This window comes from Dermacentor albipictus, chromosome 5 (assembly GCF_038994185.2).
Source record: "Dermacentor albipictus isolate Rhodes 1998 colony chromosome 5, USDA_Dalb.pri_finalv2, whole genome shotgun sequence".
Lineage (NCBI taxonomy): Eukaryota > Metazoa > Arthropoda > Arachnida > Ixodida > Ixodidae > Dermacentor > Dermacentor albipictus.
The window spans coordinates 118180882-118197968 of record NC_091825.1 but is presented as its reverse complement, the minus strand read 5'-3'; the positions used below and the strand labels follow the sequence as shown (position 1 = coordinate 118197968).

General features: G+C 49.7%; 2 protein-coding genes across 3 annotated transcripts in view; one reads left to right on the top strand and one right to left on the bottom strand.

Annotated features, from left to right (window-relative positions):
- The window catches only part of LOC135916230 (uncharacterized), a 150731-nt gene that overhangs the window by 47285 nt on the left and 86359 nt on the right, over positions 1 to 17087 (top strand). The gene's annotated exons all lie outside the window — the stretch shown is intronic.
- LOC135916229 (GRAM domain-containing protein 4-like) overlaps positions 1 to 17087 on the bottom strand; it is a 155694-nt gene that overhangs the window by 69836 nt on the left and 68771 nt on the right. The window contains exon 1 of one of the 2 annotated variants that reach the window (XM_065449533.1): positions 6839 to 9125. The exons of the other annotated variant lie outside the window; for it this stretch is intronic. Within the exon in view, the coding sequence (XP_065305605.1) occupies positions 6839 to 6958 (120 nt within the window). The 5' untranslated portion in view covers positions 6959 to 9125. Of the gene's footprint in view, positions 1 to 6838; positions 9126 to 17087 lie in introns of those variants that run through there. 2 annotated transcript variants of the gene reach the window in all.

Genomic DNA, 17087 nt, shown 5'->3' with positions numbered 1-17087 from the left:
CAAGCCTGAAGCTGAACGGTATGGCCCAGATATCGATAGTAGCAAGAAATGCTCGCTAAGTTAGTCTTTTTCGTCCTAGACGCACGAACCCGACTGGCCTCTAAGGGACATTGTTTCAAGACAAGGCACGTGGCAGAAATCCGTACCCATTTTTTTCTGCAAAAGATGTTAAAGTTGCTAGCAATTGAAGATACGTATCTGACCAGAAATTGTTAACGAGTGATCGAGTTTTTGAAAGAACATTCTGGGTTGCGTTTGAGAGCGTTTTGTCTCAACGTAAAGAACCTCTACTACTCGCTTCTAGACTATGAATTGCTGGCGCGCGTGAAACAGCCCATTGGTGCTTTCGGCGCTATTAACTTTGTAAACTTTGACTGTGCTCATTGTGGAAAGTTTTCTTGAACTGTTGTAGTTTTACTTTTGATGTGATAACTTTATTTGGAACCCGGCGATTGGGAGGCCCGGGCCTGGGGCCGCCTAGATTACTTGCGGTCAGCATTTTCAAGCATGAATGGCTGTATGTTTCTTCGGAGGGAAGGAATGTGAACCGAATCTTCCATGAAGGGGCGCCCATCCCGAATGAATTGTTTCTCGCTAAATGGGACAGGGATTTGGATGTCGGCTTCAGGAATCAAATATGCTCAAGATATGCATTACGTCGATGACCACCTTATTGTGCTTGTATAGCTGGCTCTCCCGAGTTTGGTCCTCGTGCCGCTCGCGTACTTGAAATCTTCCAGGACCATTTGCAACCTCTAAGGATCACCCATGAGGTACCGGAAAACGAGTCGTTGAGATTCCTTGGCCTGAGGTTCACATTTAGATCTGAGCGTGTGTGTTGGACGTACGATCCTCGTGCCACTAAGCCACTGATGCCATAATCCTCAGCTCATTCCGAGTTCGTTGAAAGGGGAATTGCGAAACTTACCCTCGCGAGTGCCCTTAATAAGTCCACACTCCTGCCGTGACGGCCACGAAAATCGACACTTTAGGGGGACTCGTGGGTTAGATCGCCTTCCATCGAGTTGTCCAATATTGAGCTTAACGTTTCGAAAACGCGTGCAGGCACAAGAGGGTGTTGGTGCAGGGCGGTGGGTCACTTTCGGGTTGGCAATTTCTAAGCTCCCGCGTGTGCTTTTTTTTTGTCAGCTCGTGGTTTCATGTTAAAGCGAAGCTTTCTTTGCCTCTTCCTTCGACTTTCCCACTGCTGCTGCTGTCTGGCACACCGAGTCGGGGAGTGGTTCAGAGCGTGTGTGTACATGACAGGAGCGCCGCAGAGAGGAAAGGCGACGCGAGAAACTCGTTTGGACTTTTGGTCCACGTCGCATGTGCACAATGCCCCCTGGACCACCATGGGCGTCGCCGCATTAGCCTCGTGACAGCCGTAATTATCTGTAACCCACCGCAAGAACATTTTAGAAATTCCAGCGCTTACTTGCCGACAATGCGTAGAACTAGGTAGAGAATGGGTAAAACCAACGCAGTCGTGAAGCGGGTGAATAATTACCTTGCCACTTTTCGCTCGTACTTTCCATACAAGGGGGAGGAACTGCAATAATTATGCTCAACCCTCACATACGTTATGAAGTACCGTGCACAACGACGCCTCAGGCAAAACACCTCCCTCTCTGTATTATGCGTGCCACGCAGACAAACGGCAGTGGTGCACTCAAGGTACATGTTTAACATCAGCTCACAACTCTCGTGTTCCACTAAACGTTGAAGAAATTAAACATTCCCCGTCAACAACATCACCGCTAATTGTCGTCAGTCAAAGCAAACGGCACAGCAAGCTTCTGTTACTTTGTCTTATCACAAGATCGCGTATATAGTCATTCGGTTCTTTCCGTGTAGCCTTGATAGATAGATAGATAGATAGATAGATAGATAGATAGATAGATAGATAGATAGATAGATAGATAGATAGATAGATAGATAGATAGATAGATAGATAGATAGATAGATAGATAGATAGATAGATAGATAGATAGATAGATAGATAGATAGATGCAAATGAGAGGAAGGCAGGGAGGTTAACCAGAGCTAAAGCCTCTGGTTTGCTACCCTGCACTAGGGGAAGGGAAAGCCTTGAGGTTTCTGCAAGGTGTGCGTGCCTCTTTGTCGCCTGCGTGTATACAGAGGACTGTGGTGCATATATATTTACATCGCCTATCACTAAAATGTCTTTTTTTTCTTTTCGTGTCACTTCCCCTGTTCGATCACGGATTATACCAACGCACGCCGCTCGTGCATAATTTCACGATACCCGAGCTTGCCGACACGGAATGTACGCGAAATCTCGCAGATGCGGTCAGCCACAGTGGTGGCGAGAGACGGGGGAGGGGGTAGAAGATAGAGGAGAGGGAGCGGAAGGTGCGAGGATTATTAGTCCTCTTGCGTCGATCGCCTCTCCCCTTTCCCCATCGGATGGATGGACGGATGCTGCGAGCGTCCCCTCTGGAACGGGGTGGTCAGGTGCGCCACCAAGCTCTTGTTAATATGTTGCCTAAATGTCCAACCTATGTTAAAAATGAAAAAAAGGAAAGGAAAGAAACTCACGATGAATTCCCATAACCGAACTTGTGAACCCCTATTGTAAACATTGTTTTTGTACGCCTCCGTTGTTTCTCGTTTCCCTGCTTTTCTTCCACCAATCTTCCAATCGCACTTTACTAATCTCTATAGCGGACATGTTTACTTTGCCCCTGCTCTCGCTGAACCCAAGAACTTCAAGGAGGCCAGAGGTGCCTAAATAGACTGCTGGGCAGATATCTTCCCATTCTAATAAAACATGCTCCATCGTTTCCCTAGCTTAATTTTTCCGCAGCAAGCACGTGCTTCTTCCTTGTATCTCGCTTTACAAATGCGTGTTCTAACGCTTCCTGATCCCGCTTCGAAAAGTAGTGAGCTCCCCTTGGAGTTATCGTACATTATTTATTTCCTGATTTCGTTTTTTCCTCTTAAGTAGTTACTCATAGCAGGTTTCCTTTCCATTGTCGCGACCCATGAGATTATCTCAGCCTCCCTGACTTTCCGCTTGGCGTTCTTTGTAGCCATGCTACTCACCATACAGATCGTATACTTGCTAGTATAAGCTTCCTGGTTCTTTTCCTGTAACGTAGCCCAACGCCACCTAGACTGAATTTCCTCTAGGTGTCGTTCTGTAGCATGCCCGCCGAACGAAAAACGGAGAGAGATGACATTCAGGCCAGCAGGAGGCCTTGCCAACCACCCCGAATTCAGCGGGACAGTCCCGACTTTTGAGTATAGGTCCCGTGTCCTGACTTGACCTAGTAAAGACGGCGAAATGTCCTGACTTTTGCGGGTGTTTCTTTCCTTCCTTTTTTCTACTGTAAAACAATAGATAGACCAGATTTTCTTTTTATGATGCCTGAAAGCTCGTTCGCACATTTTTTTTTTGTAGGTGTTCTGTGGCATTGTCATAAGCGTGAAGGTGGTTTCGCTTTCGTCGTGGTTGTAGTTCGTTTGCAGGCTCTAACGGTTCACAGTGCCTATCTGCCTATTGGTGGCCGTGTGAGTAGGGCAACTGCACTGCAAGTTTCTTGTTGTAAATCGCTGCGCGTGGTAGGACTTAAAAAAAAGGATTGTTCAACTTCGATGCATGCACGTGTCGAGTGGCGGCTCCTGCCACTGGTGGGTTCTCACCAACCACCTCTCTGTCCCCCCCTCCTGGAGAGACGCATTGAGTAAGCAGAGGGTTAAATTTACGCGAACCCTATAATGTCTGTGTGTCTGTCTGTCTGTCTGTGCGTGTGCGTGCGTGTGTTTGCCTCCACTTGACAGAATCGGCAAAAAATAAGTCGCGCATCAAAATGTTTGCACCGTCACGGAAGGGATTCATTTAAGGGCGTTTCAATTCAAATTGTTTTTTTTAATTATGGGTTTTTACGTGCCAAAACCACTTTCTGATTACGAGGCACGCCGTAGTGGAGGACTCCGGAAATTTCGACCACCTGGGGTTCTTTAACGTGCACCTGAATCTAAGTACACGGGTGTTTTCGCATTTCGCCCCCATCGAAATGCGGCCGCCGTGGCCGGGATTCGATCCCGCGACCTCGTGCTCAGCAGCCCAACACCATAGCCACTGAGCAACCACGGCGGGTTGAATTCAGATTGTCGAATTAATCTATGAAGTCACTGGCAGAATAATGCCGGCTGCGTTTTCTCAAATATTCTACAGCGTGCCGTCGCCTTCGGAGCGACGAAGAACTTCACCGATGCTGCTAATGAATATGAAAGCCTTGCAACCTCCGTAAATATTAGCCCGGCCGTCCAAAGCTGGAACCACGAGATTAGGCAGCGTACGGCTCATGCGTATGTATAGACTCGAACTGGCAGGCAGCCATATGTGGCTCGTCCCTCTATGACGAAATACTTCCGGCGTTACTCTGGACTTTCATCACCACGTGAAGAGAGGAATTTATTCTTAACGAAAACGAGAACAAGGACAGAAATAAAGAAAAAAGCGACCGCGTGGATATTGCGTAATTTTCCCCACGTGTTTACCTCCTCAGAATTCCTGCCTAAAGTCGCGATGAAGTGCCATACTCGGATGTACGGCAGGTGTATTTTAACAGCTCGAGAACGCCGTCTGAGGCGGTCAGCGCAGCTATAATTCTTAAGCTGGATTTGTGAAGGTTACTTGCACGAGAAATGTAATTTTTTTTATTGTTGATTAACACTTTTTTTGCTAATTAACTCTTAAATCTATTCAACGTAGAGCAAGCACTGCATTGCACGCATTGGAGTCGACGAGTACCTCCAGGATAATCCACTTTGAGGGCATTGTCATTCTGTCACCAGTTTCGAGGTGTACGCGATCCCAAATTGCGAAATTTGTTGGCGTTCCTGTTAAATTTCTCATGCACTGTTTAAGAAGGCGATATCCTAACAAAAGTGAAGAAAGAAACAGTTAATTTGGTGGAAGACTGGGTCCGCAGTCTTTGAAACTGGCGGCTATGGCTTCGCAATTCCTTCCAAGTGGGCACGCCTTCAGCTTTAATTAAACAATTGCAATAGTGCTTCGAAGTTATTGGTCAGAAGTAATTAGCGTACGATTGTTAGTTAATAAATTATGCACTTCGTTCCTCGTGTTAGAAATGCCTTGTTGAAGTAACCCAACTCGCGGAGTGAAATTACGCTTCCTGTTATATGAGATTAAGTTATATTAAGTTAACACGAGATTATAAGATTAAGTTATATTTAGATTTAAGCAAGTAAGACCACTGTGCCATCCAGGATTTTATTGTAGGGTCAATGCGATTTAAACCCTAAATTCGCAGTTTAAAGTTTCCTTAACTGTATTTCCAGCACACTGAATTCGATTTGTTTGTTTTATTTTTTCATTTATTTCCCCATTTATTTATGAAATCGTTCTCTCCAATCTGTCCCTTTTAATCTCAGCCTACCTATTCTCAAATATTGCTTCTTATTTCTTACATTTCTTACTTTATTTTTAGTTAGCCTGTTCTATAGCCCAAGGCGCCAGAGTGAGTACGTTGCCACCAATTGCTAAGCTTTACACCTGCGTTTCCATTGGCTCGAGCGAATGACTCGCAATTGTTTTCTCTCTCTCTTTTTCTTCGAGCCCCTGACGAAAATGCGGAGTGGGTTTTTTCTCACCACACTCGAGCATAAATCGCAAATCCAAAAAAAAAATCCATAAATACCAAGCAGTACTGGGACGAGTGATCGCAAATCCAAGAGAGAGAGATGCAAATGAAAGGCAGGGAGATTAACCAGAGTTAAAACCTCCGGCTTGCTAAATCCAAAAATACGAAGCAACCCGCCGTGGTTAATTGCTCAGTGGCTATGGTGTTGGGCTGCTGAGCACGAGGTCGCGGGATCGAATCCCGGCCACGGCGGCCGCATTTCTATGGGGCCGAAATGCGAAAACACCCGTGTACTTAGATTTAGGTGCACGTTAAAGAACCCCAGGTGGTCAAAATTTCCGGAGTCCTCCACTATGGCGTGCCTCATAATCAGAAAGTGGTTTTGGCACGCAAAACCCCATAATATTTTTTTTAAATACGAAGCAGTACCGGGACGAGTGACAACTCAAAATTATGGAGTTTTACGTGCCAAAACCACTTTCTGATTATGAGGCACGCCGTAGTGGAGGACTACGGAAATTTCGACCACCTGGGGTTCTTTAACGTGCACCTGAATCTAAGTACACGGGTGTTTTCGCATTTCGCCCCCATCGAAATGCGGCCGCCGTGGCCGGGATTCGATCCCGCGACCTCGTGCTCAGCAGCCCAACACCATAGCCACTGAGCAACCACGGCGGGTTGACTGTATTTCCAGCAAACCGAATTCGATTTATTTTATTTTGACTTTTATCGTTTATTCCTCCTTTCTTTATGAAATAATTCTCCCCAATTTCTCTCTTTTAATCTTAGCCTACCTATTCTCAAATTTTGTTTCTTATTTCTTATATTTCTTACTTTATTTTAAGCTAGCCTGTTCTATATGCCAAGACCCAGAGCGAGTACGTTGCCACAAACTCCTAAGTGTTACATCTGCGTTTCCATTGGCTTGAGCGAATGACTCTCAATTCTCTCTCTCTCTCGTTCTTTCTTTCTTGCTTGCTTTATTTCTTTCTTCGAGCCCCCTGACGAAAAATGCGGGGCGATTTTTTCTCACCAGACTTTCGCACACAGGACAAATAAAAAAGAAAGAAATACGAAGCAGTACTGGGACGAGTGATCGCAAATCCAAAGATACGAAGCAGTACTGAGACGAGTGATCGCAAATCCCCCCCCCCCCGAAAAAAAAAAAGAAATGCGAAGCAGTACTGGGACGAGTGACAACTCACTTTGCTGTAGTAGCTCCGGATGAGCGCTATGCGCCGGTAGGAGATGCGCCTCCTCTGGAACCGGTGGATCGCCGGACCGTCAACCACGGCGGTGGCCTGAATCATCGCCCTCAGGTGCATGGCACGCCGACCGCGCCGAGCGGTCGCCCGCGTCGAGCTTATCTCTGATATCGTTCGGCGCAGCCGGATTCTGCTGTCGTCGCAACGCGGCTTGTTCGGCGCACATGTCTGCCGGCTCTGGAGGACCAAGCCTTGTCTCCGGACTATTCTTCGACGGTACCGCGCATTGTGTCTCACTGCAGAGCCTCTCAACGTTTTCTTCTTTCTTTTGACTCAGCGCGGCGGAGTTGCAATCTGCCGTATCGCACAGACACACACACACACACAGACACACCTCTTTATGTTCTCTCAGCGCACAGCCTCTCAACGTTTTCTTTCTTTTGACTCGGCGCGTCGTAGTTGCAATCTGCCGTATCACACAGGCGCGCGCACACACACGCGCGCGTCTTTATGTTCTCTCTATCTCGTTTCTCGGTTTCCCAAATCGCGGCGTACTTAGAATGCAAATAGTCGGGCGCGCAGCTGATAAGTCCAGCTGAGCGCGCGCGGGTGGGAAAGAATGAGAGCGATCACAGTGTTGGCGCACAGATGTGGGTATACGGTGCACAGAACGCCGTCTTGCAGATAACGTACGCTTATCTATCTCACTCCTTGATAGATATAGTTGTCTATCTCACTCCTTGCAATATATTCCTTTGATTTCACCGAGATCTCGTAGATGGACGACGAGATAAACGAGATATCGTTACAGGGCGCGTCGGCGTGCGCAGCTGGAGCAGATTCGATCAAATTGAGATGATCGTCGCATGCGTTGTAAGAATGACAAAGCGTTCACCGCAAACGGCGACAGAAGCACGGCAAGAGAAGCGCGAGAGAAACTTTCAAGGTGTCAGTCACGAGGAGTACTCGTTCCACAAGGTGTCACTCGATTTGAAGTATACAGCTGCGCGCACTTCGCGATAAACTTTCGCCAAAACCATTCCAGCGAGGTCCCCCAGCACTGGCGGCGTCTTCGAGTTTGCCTTCGGCTCTGTTCAGAAGTCGAACGTCGAACCTTTTCCTTCGCTTGGCAGTCGGTGTTCGCTTCGGTGTCAGGCGGTGAAGCGCGCGGTCAGATCCCGGAGAACCTCGGAACATAACATTTCTACTCCCTAGCGTTTGGGCAGTAGGCCGCCGCTTCTCTGCCACTGAACTTCCGTCCGGCGCGCACTCTTCTTCTGGTCCTTCCAGACACCACTCTTCGTTCCACGCGCAGTTTCGGGTGGTGCTACTCTTCCTTCGAGCAACGCTGCCCTCTCGCTCCTCGACAGCTTTCGACGCGTATCCTCTCGGCTATTGGAACAAGGCAGGCACCAGGCTCACTTCCGTCACCAGTCGTATCCCACCGCGAAGGACGTGTCACACGCGCACATTCCGACAAAACAGTAAAGGCGAACCAGTCGTCCGGGTCAGTCGACACGAAGCGGGGACAACCCAGCGCCTGTCCCGTACACCTCTTCTGTGCGCTTGCGTCCAACGTCGCGCTGCAAATGAAAGGAAGTTCGAGAGCCGGACAGGAAACTTCGCAGTACGAAACGCCGAACGGGTGTTCCTCCCGGCAATGCCTATAAGCCCTCCGTTTTATACCACAAGCCAGCGGATTGTACCAGCTCCGAAGCGTGGCTTCTCACTGAGGAGGGTCGTTTCCTTTGTTTCTTCGGAGATTAAAGAACAGTCCGGCACACACGCCCGCGCACCCTCGTCCGTCGTCGTACGCCGCTTTTTTCCCTGCTTGATTTCCGCGCCAGCAGCAGCAGTAGCAGCAGGTGCGAAGGCGTGGCGCGCGAACCAAGGTCGCCCTCCTCCCTCCTCCGCCACGTCTTTAACCGCACGAGTTTCACCAACGGCCGCTTCGCAGACAATGCCGGAGAGCGTTGAATCCTGCCCCTCGACACAGGCTGACCGCCGCTGATTATGACGAGCGGAACGGCGAGCGTATAAGAACGAGAACAAAACAAGACGAGAAGAGAAAGGAAAACTCTCCAACGCGAGGTGCGCGAAGAACAAGGCGCCGCCGCGGTGGTGGAGCGACGTCGTTCGAGACAGCAGCTAGCGGCCGCAGTCAACGGAGCCCGTCCTTCTCTTCGTCTACTTCATCTCTCCCTCTCGGGTTTTGTCTCGCTTAGGAGAAGCGTGACGTCACGGCGAGGGTTCTCCCTGTCTTGTCTCGTAATCCGGCGCCGCTATAATGCAGCATGCGAGGCAGCCTGCAGCTTCCCGCATACTCGTTTCACTTTCAACGAACGGCCTCCTCAAACTTCCTTCTCTACCCCGCGCTTAGCCCACCCTTCGCACCAGCGCGAAAAAAATTCCAAAAGCCGAGCGCCCACGCTAAGTGCTCCTAACTGTCTCATCTCGCCTGAGGCGATAACAGCAATCGTGATTCATTAATCGGCTGGTCCGTGAAGAGAGAGACCGGTCGGTTTCTCGAAAGCCCCTCGTTTGCAAGGAAGGTCCCGGCAGCAACGGGAAGCGATCATGCGGTCGCTGTGACCGTGCGCTATAGAGTTACAACACCTCAGGCGTTATTGCGTGGAAGCTAATGGCATGGCAGCCGCCGTGGTAGGCACTTTGTGGAGCGATTCGGCTTTCCTGAAAAAGATTGCGAGAGGAAACTCTGCCGCTATACAATGTCTACGGGAGTGTCGAGCATGGAGGTTATCGTCGATGCCGGCGAATTCCGCCATATTGTCATCTCTGATTGGCCCAGAGGGCAGCGACGGCCTCTCTGATTGGCTCGAAATGCCGATATTGCAGAATTTGACAATATTTGACAATTCGAACCCCACGGCAGTTCTGCCAGCATAGCAATGATGGATAGAAGTATACATAGTACATAGATTTGACCGAAGCTTCGTCCTCCTGGCTTCTTCAAACTGCTCTTGTATCTTTTTTTTTTCAGATTAATCGTTTTAAACAAAGTATTGCATCATAAGTGCAACGTATATGCACTAACTTGTCGTGTTTATGCATGGGCGTAGAAACCTATTGTCTTATATGTTATATGCGCATAAACTTACGCTTTTGAGAGATATGACTCCTGGAACAAAAAGTTTAGAAGGATATAATGCGTTGTAACTGAAGCCACGAGAAGACTAGACGAACACACGTGTTAAATCTTATAGGGTATAGCCGAACACCAATCCTATAGGGTATAGCAGAACGGTCACAGCGCCAGAGTTTCTCCTAGTAATTTTTGTAGGAAACTTTATTATAAAGCAGCCATGGCCTCCGAGATCACAAAGGTGAGCACTTGCGATCTCGGAGGTCACGGAGCCACACGAGCAGGTTTGCCTCTGGGCTTTCAACTTCTCCCGAACCGCGTGGCTGCAAACGGTAATTCAAGCGATACACGCGTTATGTTGCGGGGAAGGTCGAGGTCGAGGGCAACGAAGGTGACGGCTGCAAGCCGTCACCTTCGCTTTTTCGCCGTTTCAACTCGATCGAGGCGACAATGGACTGCTCTGTTTGACGTCATTCAGCGAGCAGTTGGGTTTTATCTGGAAGTATTGCAGGTTAGAGAGAGAGAGAGAGAGGTACGCAGACTAGTACGCGTAGCGCGATCTGGATACGTTCCAATCAGCCATCTTGATATTTATAGGCAGCCCCGGGTTTAATAATTTGTCTCGCTACCGACCTGAAACCTAGTTTGCATGGTCATTGCGAAAGAAACAATCAATATTTTAAAAAAAATACCAGGAAAACAGATTAATTCGCGTAGGAGCAGTCGGGCTGGGCTGAAATACTAATACGAGTCTGACATTTCCTAACACTTCCCCCGTTTCATTAAATTTTCTTGACTTCGAAAGGGGGCTGGGGTGGGGGTGGAGACAGAGGTGCGCTCAACTGATGATTGGGTCATAGATACAGTGGCAAAAGTGTTCCATTATGGGTATGTATGGAAGTGGGTGCATTGCGCCACCTGCGGACAGATGCATTATTTTGATCACGTCGGCAAGGATTACGGGGCTGCGTATGAAATATCACAGCCTGCTGCTATAGTACTATAGCGCTGCCTGGCTGCGTGTTTCGTAACGACAACGCACCTGCACAAACGCCCCTGTAGCCTGAATTGGCGTCCATTGTCCGCGCCAGTTTTGCTCCCTCTAGAGAGACGCGTACGTCACGTTTTAATCGCTTTGGGACACCTTACGAAACGCGCGACAAGGAATAGGAGCGCATTTATTTAGCCTTAAGGATCGCTTTAGACCTGAGGACGAAGGAGGAAGGGCTTGCTCCGGGACAACGGTCCCCGATTACACATGATGACGCAAAGCTATACTCGGCCGCTCAGGCCAAGGTCGTATCCTCGCAGAGTGAGCTATACGTCTCTGAGTAGACGGTGGCACGCGTATGTAGCCGGCTTCAGCATTCGAGGGGCGAAGATATGCCGCGATGTGCGCCAGCCAGATGCCAGGCGTGCGGAAGAGTTTAGCGCCGACGTATGATGGGAGACAGAAAGTGGAAAGGGCCGTGGTGGCTGTGGCGCGAGAACAACGCAATACTGTTGTCAAGGGAACATTCCGCTCCAGAAACGAGGGTCCGCAATCGCAAAAAAAAAAAAATGGCTGTGGCTTAGCTAAGGTTAAGCCCAGGGTGCGAAGCATACTAGCCTTTATTTTAGTTGTTGAACCACCGTTTAGCCTGGTGAACTGCTGTTGCTTGGCTATATTTGGTTCGGCTAGACGAAGAAACAACTCATGCAGGCGAGCGCACGAGCTGAGACCCCGCTAAGTAGCTACGCGGCCGCAAGCGAGCGCACGAGTTGAGCCTCCGCTTTTGCAGCTGTTATGACGTCATATGGTAGCTACGCGGCCGCGCTCGGCGCAGCAAGGAAGAGCGTGGTTGTGCGGCTAGTATGCTTCGCATAAAAAGATATTCGCGCGCTATAAATGTTCGTAAGAGTGGAATGCCATGTCAGTCGTGGTGTTCTCTGTAACAGGTTCTTTTTTTTTCTTTTCCTCTAGCGTGTAGCTAGACTCGAGACGCGTCGCGGTGGCTTAGCGGGGCTATGGCGTTGTGTCGCTAAAGACGAGGTCGATACGCGGCCGCATTTCGCAGAATGCGAAGTGCAAAAAAAAAGAAGACGCGCCCTCGCGTAATTAAATTTAGGCGCACGTTAAAAACAATCCCAAGGGGTCATCTAGTAATTCCAGGGTCCCCTGCTATACGGCGGCGTGCCTCATTATCGTATCGCGGTTTTAGAGGGAAGTGGGTTGGCACGTAAAACCATGGAATTCTTTTTTTGAATGCGAAAGCATTGTATGACTCATTACGCGAAAAGCGGTGGCACCAAAAATGGCCGACGGCGCAGAGAGTCTACAAACACGTAAAAAAAAAAATGCTCGCATTGACGTCGGATTTCTCAGGGAGGTTCCGGTAAACAAACTAAATCGATGGCTTTGAAAAGAACATTTTGTAAATTTCGGTCCGTGTGGGAAGCGAGCCCGCGGGCCGGAGAGCGGGACGAGCATGCTTCCCCAACGCCACCGCGGTTCCACGGTTCTGGTGTTGACTATATAGTGCGTGCGTCATCGCACACGTCACGTCGAAAGGTGTGGCCCAGGGCCTGCGTCATTGGGCACGTGACGGTGCAGCCAATGGGGAAGAGGTGGCGCCACGTCACGAGTGTATAGAATGAGTGTCTAAAATAAAATAAAAAGCATTGATGTCCACTTGAACGCCACCGAGTGGTCCTTCCGATTTATGAACTCCTCGCGGGCAAGCGAGCGCGTTGAGACGCTTGGGCGCTCTTTAAACACGATGGCGTTAAGGGCCCCTCGTCGCGAAAAGTCCGGTGTCGGCGTCGGACGTCGTTCCGCGAAGGATCATCATCATCATCATCATCAGCCTGGTTGCGCGCACTGCAGGGCAAAGGCCTCTCCCATACTTGTCCAAATACCCCGGTCGATCCAACTACTCCGGAAAGATCATTTCGAACCACAACCACGCAGGCCCTCCGTGTGGCGCAGGGGTGTTACTGAACCAAATGAATTCCTCAAGGTTAAATGCGTCAGAAGAATCGTAAACTACGACATAAACACAACCTCCAGACGTGAAAGCGTCGAACTGTAATTTGAATGCACAAGAAAGCATAATTCTGTCTCTGTAGCTGTCCCTGGCATAGACTTGAAACCTGTCTTGCGGAAGAAAGCTTAGGAGCTATTGACTAACGCTTATGGGATGCAGTTGTGGAACTAGCCACCCATATCAAAAATAAGACGAGCCGAGGTTACCATCTGTCGACTGAGAGATCGGCCACACATATGGTACATGCTCGTACTGATGAGCCACCTGCCTGTGGTAAATTTGGCGAGACGCTGACGGTCGTGCACGTGTTGCTGGAATGTCGTGAATGAGAGATTCTCAAAAAAAAAAAACCACTTCGATTTACCACACCATCAACAACTACCATTACATCCAGCAATGTCCCTTAGCAACGACCCGATCATTGATATTAAATAAACCTTAGCTTTTTTTGAAGGATACACATGCACTGCAGGTTATGCGTACACCAAGTGATTCGTAGCGCAGCCTCTTATCGGAGGCTTCTGCTGCGAAAATAGTACTTAGAGGATGTTCCTCCCGGTTTTTGCGCTCAGGGACCTCGGTAAGGCTTTAGTGCTATTTCCATCCTTTACATATTTAATCTTCCGATCACTCTGCAAGTATATTTTGTGGTCATAAAATAGTACCTCTTCTCATTGTCGTGTTTTTATCACATATATATTTTACGCGCTTACACAGTGACTGATTTTAGGCCCCTTTACATATGCCACGGTACATCCTATAGTCTTCATAAACCATTGTCAACTCATTGTATCATGTGTTTGGCGCTCTCTGGCAGGAACTGGCCCTTGCGCCATTAAAACCCACTCATCAGTTACTCAAAACATAATTCTGTTGCGCGGAAACTCAAACACAACCCCATTTTTTTCCAGCGTTTCTGCCATTCATAGGGCGACGCGACCCGCTCGGTTCGTTGCAACAACGTCATCCAGATGGCGCTCGCCTCCGCGCATGCGCAAGGAAGCTGCGGTTGCCCGGAAGGAGGAGGAGGAGGAAGGAGGAGGAGGAGGCAGAAGCACAGAGAGAAGGCAGGGATGTTAACCAGAAATGCGTCTCGTTGGCTACCCTACTCTGGAGTACGGCAAAGAGGGAATAGAAAGATGATAGAGAGGGGGAGGGAAGGGGGAAGGGGAGAGGGAGGAAAGCCGCGGTGGGCTCGCGCACGCATGCGGAGGGCCCGAGCGAGTCAAATACGTTCACACGGGCCAGTCGTCCTCACCAAAGACAAAGCGGTTGCCTGGGAGCCTGATGAGCAGTCAGGGCTCTTTGAATGCTATCGCTTTTTCCACTCTTAAAGGCGAGGCTTGAGCGTCCACCGAATTTTGATTCGGCCTTATCGGGGCGCGTTTAGAGCGCGGGAACGAGCTTGCGCGGACAAGGAAAGCGTGGGGAAAAAAAAAAAAGTCACCATGCTTTCCCATTCCCACGCGTATGCAGTCTTAAGTGTCTCCGTCGAACTTTTTTTACGACAAGACGCGTATTGGCTTATTGCGTGATCTGTTAACGGCCCTGTATACGGTTAGGCTGTGGCCAAGTGGATTTTCCTCCGACTATTCTCCGTAGCTCATTAACATTCGGAAGCAGATAGCATCTCCAATTCAGTTTGCATTGACGCATGTGCGGCTTCTTCTGCAGGGCACTCAGCGCGAGGCGAGACGTACAAAGCAGCTTAATACTCGCGTAATATAAGGCGCTCTTAATGTTATGCAGGGCGTAGAGTGCGTCAACGTCTAATTTATATTCCACTTAGTAGTGCAATTGGACTGCTCAAGCAAGTTGCTGACTTGGCACAAGCCTGGTCAGTTCTAGCAGCAGTCAGTCAAGAACTTTATTGAGGTCCTGAGGGGTCTAAGCCGTTGGAGATCGCACGCGGCGAGCTCCTTGGGCCGAAACCGTAGGCGACGCCCAAGTCGGGACGGGAACGTGGTGACGCTCCGCCAGTTCTTGGGCCCTCTGGACGGCCTTGAAATGCAGTTTGAGGTCCGGGCTTTTGAGGGCTTCTTCCCATTCGGGCTCACTGGAGAGAGGGCCCTCTGGTAACGCGGTACATTGCCAAAGCATGTGCGAGAGTGAGCAGTAGGGTTCTGGGCAGTCTGGGCAATTTGCCGGGATTTCTGAATTGTAGTGGCTTAATAGGCCTCGTGACGGATACGAGTCCGTTTGCAGCATTCGAAACGCGGCCGCCTGCGCGCGCTCGAGTTTGGCGTGCGGGAGCGGGTATTTCATTCTGCCTTTCCGATAGTGTGAGGTGATTTCTTGGTATGTGAGTAGCGGGTCATTAAACTGAATGTCTAGCCCCTCGGAGGCCGTGGGACCGTCGCGGCGGGCAAGTTCTCGCGCACGGTCATGGGCCGTTTCATTGAGGTTGGGTTTTTGCGGGTGGATGTCTTTCCCCATGTGAGCGGGGCACCAGGAGAGGCACCGTTTGCACTCGTTTGAGCTCGCTAGTAATATATGCGCTACCTCTTTCGGTACATTGCCGCTTTCGTAAGCCCGAATTGCAGCACGCGAATCCGTGAGGACATGGGTAAATGTGGGGTCTGCCATGGCGATGGCTACGGCTATCTGTTCGGCTTTAGCGCTGGTGGTCGATTTAACCGATGCCGATGACCGTAACGTTCCGTTGCCGTCCACAACTGCTATCGCGAAAGTTGATGTATTGCCGTACTGGGCCGCGTCAACAAATGCGGTGGCTTCACGATCCGCGTCTGTGCGGTCGAGAATCGCGCGGGCGCGGGCCCGACGCCTACCCACGTTGTATAGTGGGTGGACGTTTCTGGGAAACGGTGACACTCTGTAGTTGTCTCTAATTTCACTCGGTAGGGTAACAGCGTGCTCGAGATAGGGAGATGGGGAGACATTAGCTTCGCTTAGAATTAGTCTACCGGCTTTGGACGAGGATAGGCGGAGTATTTGCGCCATAGTCTGAGCCTCGATCACTTCGTCGATGTTGTTGTGCATGCCTAGCTGATCAACCTTTGCTGTACTTGCTCTTTGTGGAATGCCCAAGACCTGTTTGATGCTCTTGCGCATGAGTGTGTTTAGTTTTGTCTTTTCTGTTTTCGTCCAGTTGTGGGCAGAGGCGACGTAATTAATATGGATCATAAGGAATGCGTGGTATACGCGCAGAAGGTTATCTTCGCAGAGACCCTTCCTGCGCCCTGAGACTCTGTGGATGAGTCTGATCATATTTTCGGTTTTGGCGGTTAAGTGTTTGATCGAGTGTGCGTGGCATCCGGTGGCTTCGATTAGGAGCCCAAGAATGCGTATGTGGTCGACTTGTGGAATCTGTTGGCCGTCTCTTGTATATAGTGCGATCGGAAGTTCGTCTAGAGGAGTTAGGTATCAGACTCCTTGGCAAGACTTGCGATATAGTAAGAGTTCCGATTTCTTGGAAGATAGCTTCATTCCTGACTCTAGTAGGTACTCCTCCGTGGCATCTAGGGCAGACTGTAATGCCTGCTCCATGTCTGCCAGGGAGCCTCCCGGGCTCCAGATGGTGATGTCATCTGCATATAGAGCGCAATTTACGTTCGGGATGTCTCGTAGTTTGTCTGCGAGTCCCTTCATCACTATGTTAAAGAGTAATGGAGAGATGACTGAGCCTTGCGGTGTTCCGACGGAACCCAGCGTGTAGCAGTCCGACTTAAGTTGTGAGACTCGCAGTCGGGCTTCTCTGTCCTTAAGGAAGGAGCGCACGTACTCCTGAAATCTCTGGCCGAGGCCGAGGCCTGCCACAGACTCCAGTACGAAGCGGTGCGAGACGGTGTCGAATGCTCTCGTGATATCGAGGGCGAGGATGCCTCGAACGTCTCTTGTTTTAACGTCAAAGACCTGTCTTTTTAGGAGCAACATGACATCTTGCGTGGAAAGGTGGGGTCGAAACCCTACCATGTTGTGTGGGAGGAGTTCGTGTTCCTCAATGTAGCGTGACACTCGGTTTTGAATGACGTGCTCGGCTACTTTACCCACGCATGAGGTAAGAGAGATAGGGCGTAAATTGTCGAGGTTAAGTGGTTTGCCGGGTTTTGGGATAAGGACCACCGTGGCCGTGCGCCATTGCGTTGGTACCTCTCCTGTT